Raw genomic sequence first — 17,043 nt, forward strand, 5'->3', positions numbered from 1 at the left:
TTCTGAACATATAGCTGGGGAGTGGGATAAAATTAAGATGGAGTTTTAAAAATAGGACAGCAATAAAAGAAACAAGAATTATTTAGAGGGACTGACAAATGTTAAAGTATTGCAGAATAGGGGGAATCTCACAGAAAAGAGGAGGATCAACTGCAGAATGCTACGCAGAAAATAAGGGATTATCTTGATAATATGCATGAGTTTAGAAAGATTGCTCTTAAGCAAATGATTTTTTTTATAACACTAGAGCATAAAAACTTTTAGCACAGTGACTCAGGCAACAGAAAGTAGAAAGGGCTGTCGCCAAACTTAGGGAGCCTATAACAAGGAAGGTGACAAGAGATCCTGTAGAGGTATTACATATATTTCTGAAATTCTATGAAAGTCTGTATAAAGCAGAGAAATATGGAAATCAAGAAAAGATAAAAATGGAAATGATTATGGAATAATTAAATATTCCAAGGTTAGAGGTAGATGAGGCTCGATTAAGAACAGTTAGGATAGGAGGAGATAAGATAAATATTGTGATGTATAACCAATCTACAGGAAAGTCTCCAGGAATAGATGATATTCCAGTGGACGTTTGGAAGGTAGGAGGGAAAAAATTATAAAGATCGGGAAGGTTTTGTGTAACTGTATTTTAAGAGGAGGAGAAGTACCAACATCCTGGAAGAAAGCAATGGTAGCTGTAATACCTAATGTTGGTAAATATCCATCAGATCCAGCATCATACAGGCCCATTTCAATACTAAACCATGATTATAAAGTGTTCATGTCTATAGTGGCTAAATGAATGGCAAAAGTAATGCCAAAATTGATAGATATGGATCAATGTGGTTTTATGGAGGGGAGGCAAATATTTGACAGCATTAATAGAGCATCGATGATCCAAAGGGAAGCAGAATGTAAGAAGATACCATTGATGTTGGAGGGTTTTGATGCAGAGAAAGCATTTGACACAGTAAGCTGGGACTTTATGAGTAGGGCAATGGAAGCATTTGCATTTCCTGAAAAAAATTATAAAGTTGATTAGGAGGATATATGAGGGGTTGGAGGTGAATATTAGAGTGGGTGGGGTCCGCTCTAATAATTTCTGCTTGAGCAGAGGAACCAGGCAGGGGTGTCTTCTTTCCCCTTTGTTATTTGCATTATATTTAGAACCATTGGCAAAGAAAATTAGGGACTCACAAATTCGAGGATATAATTAGCATGATAGTCAAGAAAAGTTGTCTCTATTTGCAGATAATATTACCCTATACCTGACAAAACCAGAAAGAGATATTACAGTGTTGTGGAACATTTTGAGACTGTTTAAAATCTTTTCAGGATACAAAATTACTGAAGCTAAAACAAAGATAATAGCGGTAACGTATATACCCACACATGAATTGGCTCAACAATATCCATATTTATGGGGACATGATAAAAATTAAGTGTTTAGGAGTGTTTTGGTACTGATTTTTAAGAATAAGGGTAATGTGCAGAGCTGTAGTAACTACAGAGGAATTCAATTGATCAGTCACAGCATGAAGTTACTGGAAAGAGTAGGAAGCTAGGTTAAGAAGGGAGGTGATAATTAGTGATCAGCAGTATGGTTTCATGCCAGGAAAGAGCACTACAGATGCAATGTTTGCTCTGAGAGAGTTGATGGAAAAGTACAGAGAAGGTCAGAAGGAGTTGCAATGTGTCTTTGTGGACTTAGAGAAAGCATATGGCAGGGTGCCTAGAGAGGAGTTATGGTATTGTATGAGGAAGTCGGGAGTGTCAGAGAAGTATGTAAGAGTGGTACAGGATATGCACAAGGGCAGTGTGACAGCAGTGAGGTCTGCGGTGGGAGTGATGGATGCATTTAAGGTGGAGGTGGGATTACATCAAGGATCAGCTCTGAGCGCTTTTTTATTTGCAATGGTGATGGATAGGTTGACAGATGAGATCAGACAGGAGTCCCCGTGGACCATGATGTTTGCAGATGATATTGTGATCTGTAGTGAGAGTAGGGAATCGGTGGAGACGACCCTGGAGAGGTGGAGATATGCTCTACAGAGAAGAGGAATGAAGGTCAGCAGGACTAAGACAGAATATATGTGTGTGAATGAGAGGGAGGATAGAGGAATGGTGAGGATGCAGGGAGTAGAGGTGGCGAAGGTGGATAAGTTAAAATACTTGGGATCAGCAGTTCAGAGTAATGGTGAGTGTGGAAGAGAGGTGAAGAAGAGAGTACAGGCAAGATGGAGTGGGTGTAGGAGTGTCAGGAGTGATTTGTGACAGACTAGTACCAGTAAGAGTGAAAGGGAAGGTCTACAAGAGGGTAGTGAGACCAGCTATGTTATATGGGTTGGAGACAGTGGCACTGACAAAAAGGCAGGAGTCAGAGCTGGACGTGGCAGAGTTAAAGATGTTAAGATTTGCACTGGGTGTGATGAGGGTGGACAGGATTAGGAATAAGGTTGAACGTCGAGCTGGCATCTCGACGTTCGTGAAAATCTACTGCCAATCATTAGCCGACCGGAGTTCCGCTGTGGTGACCCCTAACTGGGAAAAGCCGAAAGACAACAACATATTAGAGGGTCAGCCCAGGTTGGAAGGTTTGGAGACAAAGCCAGAGAGGCAAGATTACCTTGGTTTGGACATGTGCTGAGGAGGGATGCAGAGTATATTGGGAAAAAGATGCTAAGGATGAAGCTGCCAGGTAACAGGAAAAGAGGAAGGCCTAAGATAAGGTTTATGGATATGGTGAGAGAGGACATGCAGGTGATTGGTGTGACAGAGCAAGATGCAGAGGACAGGAAGAATTTTATTTATTTTATTTTATTTTACATTTGTTGACCGGGCTAGTCTGGCTGGATACATGTCCATTTTCAGCAGAGGCCCGAGGAGAAAAGCTCCACTATATACTAAGTACATTACATAAAAAATTGACTGCTCTAAGATATAGCTAAATCAGAAATTACAAAAACAAAAAGAATGAAAGATAATTTCAAAGAGAAACAAGTTTACAATATGCAGTTCATTAAATATCAGCAATTGTACAAAAAGAAATGAAAAGAGATGATCATCTGTGGCGACCCCTAATGGGAGCAGCTGAAAGAAGAAGAAGACGACTTTAGGAGTGTGGATTAAATGTGATTCTGGTGTTGCAGCTAAGGATATGTGGCAAGAGACTAAACAAAAGATAATACAAAAACCGAGAAAATGGAAGCTTTGTTATGTAGATATGGATAATAAGATACAAGCAGTAAAAATGATTTTAGTCCATTTAGTCTTATACGCAGGTCAGGCATATTTTTATCAACCAGAGGAGAAGTTGTGGATCGCAATTGATGAAGAGCTGAAGGACTTTATCTGGGAGGGGAAAATGACAAGAGTCAAGTGGGATAAGCTGATATTTCCAGTAGAAGAGAGTGGATTGGGATTACCAAAATTGAAAGGGTATTTCAGAGCTGCACAGCTAAGGCTCTTGTATATAGTACAAGCAGAAAACTATAATTCAAAGTGGAAAGAGATAAGATGAAATGGAGGGAAGCTGAAGAAACAAGGAGAGAGTGGGATTTTGGATGCAGGCCTTTAAGGAGAATAGCAATACTCATATAGAATATTATATCCATAAAGTAGCAGACAGTATCCTAAGAACTAATCCAACATGGGAATGGAGAAAGGAGATTCTGCCGATAGGAATGACTGCAATTAGTTTACAGATGATAAGCAAAAGGGGGCTGGAATTTATTGGTGAAAAGTGGCAAAGGAACCAAGGTATTGAGAGCAAATAACTAGAGAGGGAAAGAGAGAATGGTGGGAACACGCCAAAAAATTATTTGGACTGCAGGTTAGAGATTGCCTTTTCTATCAAGGATCGATATCAGAGTGTAGGCAAACAGAAAGATAGGGGGGGGGGGCTCCTAAATGAAAGACCAGCCCTGGTACAGTTTTTAGTAAAATCTAGAGCAGAAGCTGCCATTAAAAAAGAATGAGTAGAGTATATAAAATATTGCCTGATAACTATAAGAATCAATTAGAGGAGGTCAGAAAGGATTGGGAAGAAAGATTGTTTCTTTGTGAATTGCATATACAATGGGAGGATATATGTATGTTTCCCAAATATGCAACAAAATCTAGAAAATTTAGGATTTTTGCTTGGAAATGTTTACATAGATATTTTTATACCCCAAGTAGATTCCAGAGTATACTTCCTCAGGTAGACAGCAAATGTTGGAAGTGTGACATGAAAGAAAGAGGTAATTGGGAACATATTTTCTGGGAGTGCGATGAGTTGGCAGACTTAAAGGATTCCCTGTGGGATGCATGATTAGAGATGCTCAATGGGCAGATGGTGTGATGAGGGAGATGATTTTTCTGAGCTACAATACAGAACTGGAACTGCCTAGACATGGTAAGGCCTTACCAAAAAAGCAATTACTAGAAAATGGAAATCAAAATCTAAACCAAGTATACTAGAAGTAGTAGTAGTGAATGTAGTAACAGAGATAAAAAAAAACTGGAACTGAGATCTTTAGAAAAAGGTAGGAACAGACTACATATAGTGGATATAAAAAGTGTACATACCCTGTTAAAATGCCAGGTTTTTGTGATATAAAAAATGAGACCACAGTAGATCATTTCAAAAGTTTTCCCACCTTTAATGTGATTTATAAACCTGTACAATTCAGTTGAAAAACAAACACATCTGTTAGGGGAAAAAATATAAAAAATAAAAAAATGTACAATAAGCTGGTTGTATACGTGTGCACACCCTTAAACTAATAATTTGTTAAAGCATCTTTTGATTTAATTACAGCATTCAGTCTTCTTGGGTACACAACTGCCATCAATTAAAGATACTCTGATTAACCCCAAATAAAGTTCAGCTGTCCTAGTAGGATTTTCCTGACATTTACTCAGTTGCCTGCTACAGCAAAAGCCATGGTTCGCAGAGAGCTTACAAAGCAAAGGGATCTCATTGTTGAAAGATATCAGTCAGGAAAAGGGTAAAAAAAAATTTCCACAGCATTGGATATACCATGGAACACATTGAAGATATTCATCAAAAAGTGGAGAAAATAATGAACAACAGTGATGTAGCAAAGAACTGGACATCCCTCCAAAATTGATGAAAGACAAGACAAAAAATGGTCAGGGAAGCTGCCAAGAGACCTACAGCAGCACTGAAGGAGCTGCAGGAATTTCTGGCAAGAACTAGTTGTGTACTACATGTGACAACAATTTCCTGTATTCTCCATATGTCTGGACTATGGGGTAGGGTTGCAAGACGGAAGCCTTTTAATACATAGAAAAAGATCCAAGCTTGGCAAAAATTTGCAAAACAATACATAGTCTCCCAAAAGCATGAGGGAAAATGTGTTATGGTCTGATGAGACCAAGGTTGAACTTTTTGGCCACAATTCCAAAAGGTACATTTGGCGCAAAAACAACACTTCGCATCACCAAAAGAACACCATCCCACGGTGAAGTATGGTGGTGGCAGTATCATGCTTTGGGGTTACTTTTCTTCAGTTGGAACTGGGGCTTTAGTCAAGGTGAAGGGAATTATGAACAGTTCCAAATACAAGTCACTTTTGGCCCCAAACCTTCAGGCATCTGCTAGAAAGCTGAAAATGAAGACAAATTTTACTTTTCAACATGACAGTGACCCCAAGCATACATGCAAATCAACAAAAGAATGGCTTCACCAAAAGGAAATTAAAGTTTTGTAATGGCCCAGCCAGAGCCCAGACCTAAATCCAATAGAAAATATGTGGGGTGACCTGAAGAGGGCTGTGCACAAGAGATGCCCTTGCAATCTGTCAGATTTGGAGCGCTTTTGCAAGGAAGAGTGGGCAAATATTGCCAAGTCAAGTTGTGCATGCTGATAGACTCCTACCCAAGAAGTCTAAATGCTGTAAATAAATCAAAAGGTGCTTCAACAAAGTATTAGTTTAAGGGTGTGCACACTTACCAGCTTATTGTACGTTTTTTTATTTTTTATATTGTTCCTCTAACAGATTTATTTGTTTTTCAATTGAATTGTACAGGTCATAGGTCACATTAAAGGTGGGAAAAAATTTGAAATTATTTATTGTGGTCTCATTTTTTTATATCACAAAAACCTGGCATTTTAACAGGGGTGTGTACACTTTTATATCCACTGTAGGAAAAATGGGAATTGTGAGAATGGTACATGCAGGGGAGGAATGAGTTTTAAAAGAAGGCAGGACTTAAATGAGCTATGTAATATTGACTGAAAAGATTGGGTAGATTATAAGTGATGTATAATGTTTGCTACTGGGAGTGTGTCACTGTGCTTTGTGATGTATAATGCTTGCAAGTAATATTTTATCAGTATGGTCTGTTTTCATTTATATAAATGTATGATTGCCTATGTGTTTCTTGCTTAAAAAAGGCAGGAATTGAATAATTTACATAATGTTGATTAGATCATATGATATGTAGCAATATATTTGAAGAATAATGCCATACAGTTTGATTACTTTTATATAAATGTAAATTTGCCTATGTCACAAGTGATAATTCAGTAAAGGTGTTTAAAAAAACTTTTAGTGCTGTTCCATGGCAGAAAGACTCCCTTTTACTCACTATTCATATTTTTGTATACAAGATGCACTAATATGTGGAATACAGTTTATATAGAGGGTCTTATTTTTATGTTTTAAGTGTAATCTGATATTAATGATTTACTGGTGATACAAGTTTGTTTTTGATTTATGTTTTCCAGACTCTCTACAGATTTACCCACATTTCATCAGGCAAATGTCTGGACCGCTCAGAGATCCTTCATCAGGTTTTCCTTTCAGACTGTGATTCAACAAAATCCACACAAAAATGGGAAATGAACAATATTTTGTCTGTATAGAAACTACATATTTACATGTTGCTATGTACGAGACTTGAAAATAACCTGTCATGTGCTACCGATGTTGATCTTGTACAGTGTACCGGTTGTAAATATTTTGTCAGGCTTGGATGAAGGATGTAGTTAGAATTCAATGAACAATTTCATCTTTCTTCTGTGAATGTTTACAATATTTTAATTGTGGACATTTTAGATGTTTACATCTTTTATTATATGTTCTACTCCAAACGAGATCTACTGTGCTTTTCAACAGCAGGTTGCTGCTTCTGCCTCCAACCTGTGAAGTGTGATGGTGCTTATCTTCTCCCAGATTGTTTGCATTGCATTTTTGTATTCAACGTTGTCTGCTCCATGAGTTCATGAGAATTTGACAGCATGGAAGTAGTTTCTTAAACAGATCCACTTCACTGCTTGTAAAAAAGGGAAATATGAGTACATCCAGCAGATTAAACTAGATACATTCCTGTATTACATTTTATCATGACTTAGATGCGCAAATCAAGTCTGTGTGGAGAGAGGAAGGGGGGCACAGCTGCAGAAGTGGGTCTGTTAAGGCACTTAGCTTTGGACACCATAAAACTGACAGCGTTAAAGATGGAACATGCATAGCAGGGGCAGTTTTGGAGTAGGAAAGCTTTTTAACACATCATAAGTGGGCAGACGTTATGAAGTAAGAACCTGCTGTGTCATTTTATGTAATGCACAGCTATTTTATTTCTGTGTGAAATAACACTCAGGGGATTGAAGGCATGCGACTTTTAACTGTTCACTTGAATGGGTTTAATCTGGGAGTCTCTGCTTCAAATCAATATTTGCCGTAAACAGTTTGAAACAATGGGTTGTATTAATTTGTTTGCCACTATGTGAATTTTTGTATTTAATATGACTGTTTTTTGTTTATTGTGTATATTGGGCTCACTGGTGTTGGGTGGGTCCATATGTTGTTTGTTCTGGTCATGAAGTTATGCTGATGAATAACTGCTGGAGAAATGTGCCATAGACATGTCTCCTACTTTTGTAATGTATGAAAGATTCATAGAATTTCTGCAGTTCTTGATGCTAGATAAGCACAGTTTTAGTATCCGTTATCTAAAATGTTTGTCAAAAGTTACATTTTTTCATGAATGTCACTTTCCCTTTCCTAGATTTTTGTTTTATCCCACATTGCCAGAGGTGTACCCATTGAAAATTGTCTTTACTTGATTTTTATTTTTCTAAACCTACCTCCGTTTCCAATTGGCAACTCTTAAGGGAGAATGATGGAAATGATGCAAATAAGCAATACAGTAAATGTAAAACAAGTAACAGAGTAAAAGCAGTGTCACTGAATCAGATTGTACCAGTAGTCTAGGATGTTACAGAACTAAAGAATGTCTTGCAAACTGTGAATCTTTACTATATACTGGTACAGTTTTTTTTTTTTGGGGGGGGGTTTGGTTTATTATACCAATTCAAAACTGTGCATATTGCAAAATACCTGGTCAACAGCAAAAAGAGAAAAATATAAGCATGCTATTTATTTCTCTCCCTTTCTCTGTGCTGAGATGCCAAGACTGTTGGTGTTTTTTTGTTTTGTTTTTTTTTTGGGGGGGGGGGCAGGGCAGAGGAAATTCAGATCATAGTCTTCATACAAATGTATGTTTTACCTTTCATACAGTGACACTAAGTACTGATGCATACCTTGGTAGCATGCTCTTCGGGCACCAGAAATGTAGGACCCAGCTCAGATTTACTTGTAGATAGGTGAGGCATATTTTGGGTAGTACCTGGTATCACTGGTAATGTTGATTCTGTAAGGTTATATCTACCCTTACCAGACTGACATTTACTTAAGCTTAAGCTGTCTTTGAAAATCTACATGCAGATTTTTACCTTATTTATTTACTTTTAGTCCAAAGAAAGAAAGGTCTACACCATCTGTCAGCCCTTTAAAAATACTATAGCTATAGTGTGACTAAATGCAAAGCAGTGTAAATGCATACTGATCACAGACTAGCAGTGAACTGACAGAAGTAAACCAAAGCCATTGTTTCTTTGAAGCCTGGAGAATAACTGAGAAATAAATACCTCACCTTTAGTATTTTAAATTTTATAGAAGTCATTTCAGTGGCATAGATTCCTTTCACTTAATCCGAGATTTGTGATATGAGCATCATGAAGTGATACTTAAAAAATTGTGAGCATAGCATGAATATGGTATAAAATGATAACATTGTGTCTTCTCTTTATTTATTGGTGAGGTATTCTGAGTGAGTCTGAAATTTTGTATTTATACATTAGGAGCCCAACTTAGTAGAATACATAGTGACAGCACCTCACCACTTGTATAGTTGTGATGTACAACACTGTAGATGGAGAACACAAAATGGTGCCTGCCAGCTGTCTCTTATTTTTGGTAACTTATGATGCAGAACTGTTTGCAAATCATCAACAAGAAATGCAGTTATTAAAACATCATTTCATCCATTTCAACAGATATCTTTCTTCATTTGGGACAGAATTTGAATTACAAGATTAGTATAGCAAATGTATGATGATGGTACAGGTAGCACATCCCAAACTGTTGATAGCAGACAAGTCCTACAGACTGTTGCCAAGACAGCATGCGTCAGCCATGCACAATGTATGCATGTTGAAAAAAAAGGGTGGTAGTGTTGACCTGCAGATTCCGTTTGCATGGCTTGTGATAACTAAGCAGTGTGTGATAATTTGTATGGCATGTGCTTGCTTAACAGTTAATGGAACATATGGGCCAATGAGGGAAAACTGCTGCTGACCTAACACTGAGAGAGAAATGCTACATTCCCCTCACAGTCTTTACAGCCCTCAAGAATTTTTTTCAGTTCCTACAAATTCCTTACAATGTAGTCAGGCTACCCAAACTTAGAAATGAGGATGAGATGTGCATGTCACTGGCAGGTATTCATTCTGCCTGCTGATGCCCAGTCCTTGAAATAAAGAATACTGTTCTTCTAAAATGCATTAACCCATTTGTCACTATAATGAAGGCATTCCTTGTTCCACACTGCACACACCCAACCACTGGATCTTTTACTACCTAGTCATACTCATTCCCTAACAGTATGGCCCAAATTTTCAGTCTTTAGCATGTGGGACTCAGCTTCGTGAAATGACATTCCATTCCAAAAGGTTAACACAGTGACCACAGAATTCTGCACTAGAAGCGAATTGAACACCGTTATAGTTTGAACTGGGAGGCTTAAGCTGAGTGTTCTGTAAAACTGGCCACAAAATTGACAGTTATCAGCATTCTGAGCATTTGTTCAGTCCAGTGAACAATTTATTATGATCCAATATGTTTTAAGTGTGTTGACTTGTAACATAAAAGAGCCAATAATCACAGCATAAGCATGACATATTTTAATTTTCAGCATCTCCCTTCTTTTCTAAAGTTTATTCTGTTTTTATCTCATCTTCAATCCTTTCTGTATTCATAGTGATTTTTTTTTCTGAAGCCTACAGAGAATCATGCACAGCTACTTTGAAGTCCCTGTGAGTGAACAGCACAATGACAAGCGCAGTCCAATGGGCAGGGGTTGGGCTGTCAGGGTAGTTTTGTAACCAACTCAGTAATATACATGCTAACACTTTTTATAATTATGATCCATTTTATTTTTATATTGCAAAAATAATGCACTTCATTCTTTGTGAATAACCAGCTTTTCAGCAGTACATACACACCACCATTGCTTTTAACAACATACAGTCATAGCTACAGTTGGGCTATTACAGGCATTTCTTTTCACAATAAGTAATTGAAAAGTACTAGTGTATACTTATCCATACAGAAGGGTCTTTGATGCTAAAATGGCAGAATTTGATGTTATGAATCACCTTTACATGAGAACACTAGGTTTAGATGGATTGCACTGGCTAAAAAGATGTACATATGTTTCCACAAAGGACCCCGCTGATAGGAAGGAGAATTTGTGGAAGAACTTACTAGCCATTGATGGTTTTGCAGCACATTTGGGTGAGACTGCCAGTGAATTATCTAAATGAAGATTGGGCAACAGTCACAGATTACAATGCATTGCAGGATCAGTGTTGTTTCTAGAAAAATAAAGTCACCATAGTTCAGTTCTTGTAGGAAGTGGTTAGTGGAAAACATTGTACTGTAAGTGAAGGGTTAGGTCATTTGGTGCTATATTGCTGAAGAAAGACAAACTACTTCTGGAAGTAGTTATCAGTCTGGTGTTGTCAAGTAGGCCCTTAATATAAAAAGAAAAGGCCTTTTAATTTACTTAACCTTGTTACACTTATTAAGCTTGGTTCCAAGCATAGCCACCAATGCCAAATTCAGTTCCAGCTTGATCTTCTGGTACATATCTCTGCAAAAAGAGGGGGGAGGGAGCAAAATTTCTTAGGTTAGGCTTAACATCGGTCAGTTCACAAAGATCCAGTTAATAATGTGTTTAATACTTCTCCCGGTACTGTTTAAACCATTTGTTAGTTTGTTCTTAAAATGACACAGTACCTGTTTTTTTTGTTGGACTTCAGCTACACTCATACAGCTAACACTGATAAATGCTTTTTTTGTATATTTGTTTTGCTACTGTTTTAGTAATTTTAGTTGCCCTGCCACATTTATGATTCAGAAAATATTTGTCAGTTAAACAAAAATGGTCATCAATACAAATTTTAAATAGAAAACAATTTAACCTACACCTTAACCCATGACCTAGAATATAAAAAAGCAGTTAGCCTCCAATGAAGCAATTCATATTTGATATTTTCAAATGTTCAGGTAACTTAGGCTCCCCTCAGCTCTTACCAGCTTAGTGCCACTCAGTATGAAAGTTCATGGTGTAGGTTTTAATCAAAGTGTTACTTTTGTGCTACAACTGCTTTGTCACTTCTATTTTTGTTGTCCAATTTTTTTACCTTTTAGCTGTCCTTTATATCTGAAATGAATGATTTTTGCTCAGAATTCTGCTCTTTTCCTCATAAAATTTGTGATTTTTGGCAAAGCTAATAGTCCCCACATTCTGACAGACGTTACTCTTTTGGGCTTATTGTGAAGAAAATGTGTACAGATGTAAACCCTCTTATTCTGTTAATTGTATAAGTGATTATGGATAATATTTTAAAGTGTCACTGGTTTTGAGCCTTTGTCATTGATTGTGTTTTAGCTTTATCCCCAAGTCTTGAAGTTAGTTTGAATGCTGTTTCTATTTGCCTGTAGAGATGTTTGAGTTGCAGTTGTGAGCCAAATGGCTGCTCTGCAGTGTTGCTAGTTTCTGTATTGGCATAAGAGACATCTTTTAATTTAGTTGCCTCATAATTTGCGTATTTTGTTTTTAGCTTGTATGTTTTAATAACATCTAAGTGTCACTGTCTGTACTGCAGTGTTTTTAGCAGCAAGCATGAAGTTTCTGTCAGCCTACCCTTGTATATGTGCAGGAGTTATTGGATATATCCTTGAGGTTCGAGTTATTTCTGGCAGACATTTACTAAATAAAATATTTTGTGGACTTGCTTTCTGAAGAAAGGGTGTCCTTGCTGCCATAACTCTCAACCTCTTCCCACAAGGAATCTGGACAAAGCCTAAAATAATGGAGGGAAAATGACTCAAAATAGGAACAGATTTTAAATATTGTTCTTATAAACTTAGAAAGTCGCCGGAATAGTACAATGTGCGTTAGCATACATATTCTGAAATATATGAAGTCTGAAACTCAAAAAGTATGTCATTATTTAGTGACTTCAATTCTCAGTGATTTGCCAGAAAAACACAACTTTTATGAGGAATAGACCAAAAATATGAGGCAAAAATCTGGACATTCTATGAAAATCTGAACAGTTGAAAAGTATACCTGCTGCTCAGATAATCCCAAGTTCTGGAAAGAATGTAGTTTGCTTTGTTAATAAATACTTAGCTTGAGTCTCAGTATTGTTGTTGTAGTATATCTAAATTTAGTAAGGAAGACTGACGTATTTTCTCTGCTGTGCCTTAAGACTGCCATTGAAGCCATTAAAGGGGTTGCCTGGAGCAAAACAGATTCTGGTATGAAAGTTACCCCATCTTCCATTCAAGTAATTTAACAGAGTCCAATTATTTGAAAGTGCTATCCCCTAGTAAGATACAATAATATATTTGAGCCAAAAGAATTGACTGCTTATTCCAAACGTGCAGATCCACAAAAATGTTATATTAGGGGATGCACATTCCTCAAGTATGTTGCATTTAACTGGTGAAGCTCTGATCACATATTAATAAATATAAAAGCTTAGCTGTATAAAGGTTTCTGGGATGTTTTGCAGAAATAGAATTGAGTGATGGCTGTTGCATGGACTGACGCAGGTGCACATCATAGACTAATATGTACTCTCTACTGCGAAATTTGCCCAGAAACACCAATTGCAAAATGTGAATGAGTGTTCCTGTCTCTATTGTCTGACTCCGTGTTGACCCAGTTTATATATTGCTTTCTAAGGTGAATCATTTTTCACTGGTTAGCAGGTGGTTGAATTTAGCTTTATTAGCATTAAGATATTATTATAGCAGGGTTGATGTGTCTTTGAAAATTGCCAGCGGGGTTACGCCATGTAACTGGTGAAGCAGCTTATAAATGTTTGTCAAGGGAAGTTGTATGACTTGACAGGTTTAATGGCAGCTTTTCCAAAGGGGAGGGAGCAGATCTTCTGTGTGATGGCAAAGACGAAATTCTAATAAATACACAGATACGGTGCTGTGGAATATAATGAAAGTGCAGACAGAAAGATTGTGATCAGCAGGTAGTTAAGCAGATATATTTCTTACCCAAAGGACATACTAGGTGATAGTTGTAAAGAATTTTCACTAACATTTTCCTTTAAAAATGCACATAGCTAACTGCATTTCTTACAAAACTTGTAATCAGTAGTAGCAGCAAGGGTTAATGTGCTGTTTTACAAATACAAGCAACATGATATCACAATGGATGCTCATGCAGAAGAGTCACAGGCATCCTGCTGACAGTATTATCCAAGTCTGAGTGACAAAGTCATTGACATTTTTTCTAGCCATGATGATCCTTGTTGAATATTTTCCTTAGTTGTGCATTGGTAGTGAAAATCATTGCCTCCTAATAAGAGAGTGAACACACTTTGGTTAGGTATCTAGACCGGTGTAACTTGGCTGGACTGCAGAACAGCATCAATAAATACATTAGGCATGGAAACAGAGCTATATAAATTTCAGTTATTCGGCTTACCGTATGGTTAGTAAACTTTATCTTTATACTGAATATAATGTATTGCTGCAGTCAGCAGATCTGGTGGGGTTTAGGTTACCTGTGCGCAGAAGTGCACTAAAGACATGGAAGCAGTATCGAGTGCATATAATTATTCTGTGTAGCTATTGCCTAACAGATAAGGGTTGGGCACATAGTTGGCAGAAATGGATGCTGATATTTGCATTCATGGTTGAAGCACTTCCTATCTGGTATTGTAATTTTAGCAAGGTTTTTGCTACATTTGTAACAGTGGTTTGTTATACTTCCAGTCAGAAAAACTTTTTTTTTTTTTTTTTTTGTTCCTCAGCTTAGAGAAAAACTTTTTTGTCATCAACTCAGAAAAGACCTTTTTTGTAGAGCTGAAGGGAGATGAAGCGAGGAACTGCACCAGGTGCTACAGTAACTATGGCTCTGAGTGTCCTAAGTGATAAATATTAGCTGTCTAGTAGTCCACCTTCATTAATGATTCCATGTGAAAAAAAATATGATATAGTCCTTCTTCAACAGTTGACACAGACCACAAATGCACTTTTCAGCTGTGCTGTAACATGGCATTTAGCCATGGAACCTCTACAATTCACTGTTATTTGTCACTTTGATAGAGGCTTTCACATTTCTTGGAGAGAATCTTCAAAATCAGCAGAAAGGTAGAGTGTTACATCACAGGCAGAAGTCTGTCAGTTTTGCATCATGAAAATATCATATGTTGATTGCTGGCAGTCATTTTATTTCCTTTGCAGGTGATAAATTTACTGAAGGTGAAAAACCTACAGTGAGGATGTCATATTCATACAAGTGTCATAGGTTTTCCTGTTGATACTGGGATAACTACTTTAGTTATGATTCATAAACACTGTCTGCAGTCACACAGGGCTGATGTGTAGGTCCAAACTACGTGCCAGAGCCTTCCATGATTCATAAACAGACATATGCAGTGTGCAGTTTTAAAATACCCCACTGCATACATCAAGGAGTCCAGATATACACTAGGTTTGCAATTGCAGATCCAGAGTATAGACCACAATCCACAAACATTTAAATTGCAGACTGTAATGTGGATTAGGACAGGGAGTTGTGGGGGTGGGGTTAAAATTACAGCCATATCACAGAATATACTGCAGCCAAGCACCACTAAGTCAGAAAATATCAAACAGAAGCAGTGGCACCTGCCAGTTTGTAGTACAATGCACAAAGTTACACTGCCACAACCACACCCAACATGATGCATGTGGACTAATGCCTGTGGGAATGCTGCCTTACCCAATCCCTGCATTAGTATACTGTACTAATCACTATAACTCCACAGGCATGAAAATATCAGACAAAATGTTCATAAGCAGGCTAAATCAGCCTTTACCATGACTTGTAAAGTACAGATGTGCCACCATGCATAGATAATTATATCTGTAAAGCCAGTAGTGGAATACAAGCAGTTATTATGTTGTCATTGTACAACACTTTAACTTGGGTCTGTAATGAACTTTACTGATCTGGTGGTGTCCGGAAAGGGCAGGGAGTTACCTGTGTTGTGAACTGATGACATAAGTAAAGGAGTGGAATTCACTGTCCTAGCATGGCAGGCTGCTGACATTGATAAATGAGTGCCAGGTCATGGCCTGAATGTTTGATGGAGAAACAATAGTATTCATGCCAGCTGTTTTATGTGTACCTTGGCATGTATGTGCTCTGTATCTGCATTTTCTAGCTCACACTGCACTATACACATCTTCCCAGGTAATTTAAACTGAATAGCAGTCTCCTGGATATTGTACAACCAATGCCTGTCATGATCATGCAAACTGTAGAAGATGCATGTATGCAAGCATTGTCTTCTTTTGGTGTCCCTGTGTATGCAGTCTGACATTGTTATGAATCACTCTGCTGTCATGACCATGTACCACCGCAACCATTCTACTTATTTATTTACTATTCATTAACCTAGTAAGTGGATTGGTCTATTAATGCTTTTCAGCCACAACCAAAGCTCAGAGAGTAGAAAGTACATCATGATCTTTCTAAAATGACTACGTGGCAAATTCAGAATACAACGTTAAGATTCAGTGCAGATAGTGTAAGACTAAATGTTGGATTCAGAGTGCATTGAAAGGAAAAATATATATAAATACGTGCATGTATATATACATATGTCTGTATACACATACACGTATGTATGTATGTATATATATATATATATATATATATATATAAATACGTGCATGTATATATACATATGTCTGTATACACATACACGTATATATATATATATATATATATATATATATATATATATATATGCATGTACACACACACAAAACTCCTACATACATGTGAAATATCTGCGTAGAAGGTTCCACAATAAGAGGCTTTGTAAAGTTTCTTGAATGTATTGTATCATTCATGATACAGGATAAGTTACCCAGACATTGCCATGGTAGCAGTTGCAAACAGATTCAGTAAAGAGATGCTGTTTAAGTGCATCTTTGAAGGTTTGAATGGTTTCTAGGTTTTTGATGTCACTAGGCACGCAGTGGTTCCAGGTAGCAAGTCCCAGCCTAGAGCAGGCTGTCTCATCTACCACAGTTTTAAACAGAAGGTGTACTAAAGAGAACATGTCCTGTGTACTTCCGAGTACATAATAATTGTCTTATAAAGGTATTTTTACTCTAAAAGGTATGTAGTGACCATGTTTAGAACCTTGTAAAGTGTAATACTTAGAATAAAAGTGGCCCTGCGAGGTACTGAAAGCCAACTGGAAGTGGTTAACAAATTGCATTGGTGCATCTGGGGGTCTGCTAAAAGAATGACTCTGCAGATACTATTCTCAGTAATCTGAATTATATGGGTATTGGCTGAAAACATAATGATAAAAAATCCATACATTCTAGTTTGGGTATTAAAATATATTTAGCAATGACCCTGTGAGCAGTGGGTGAAAGGAGG

At 37.4% G+C, this 17,043-nt stretch overlaps 1 protein-coding gene across 2 annotated transcripts in view; it reads left to right on the forward strand.

Moving 5' to 3' along the window:
- The window catches only part of GALNT7 (polypeptide N-acetylgalactosaminyltransferase 7), a 1,380,380-nt gene extending 1,365,946 nt beyond the window's left edge, over nt 1-14,434 (forward strand). For both annotated transcript variants that reach the window (XM_044061719.1, XM_044061717.1), the window contains exon 12: nt 6,728-14,434. In XM_044061719.1, coding sequence (XP_043917654.1) covers nt 6,728-6,865 — 138 coding nt within the window. In that variant the 3' untranslated portion in view covers nt 6,866-14,434. The remainder of the gene's footprint in view (nt 1-6,727) is intronic.
- Nucleotides 14,435-17,043: the final 2,609 nt, after the last annotated feature.

The sequence above is a fragment of the Protopterus annectens genome, chromosome 2.part0 (assembly GCF_019279795.1).
Source record: "Protopterus annectens isolate FY-2018-M chromosome 2.part0, PAN1.0, whole genome shotgun sequence".
In the NCBI taxonomy this organism is placed as follows: Eukaryota; Metazoa; Chordata; order Ceratodontiformes; family Protopteridae; genus Protopterus; species Protopterus annectens.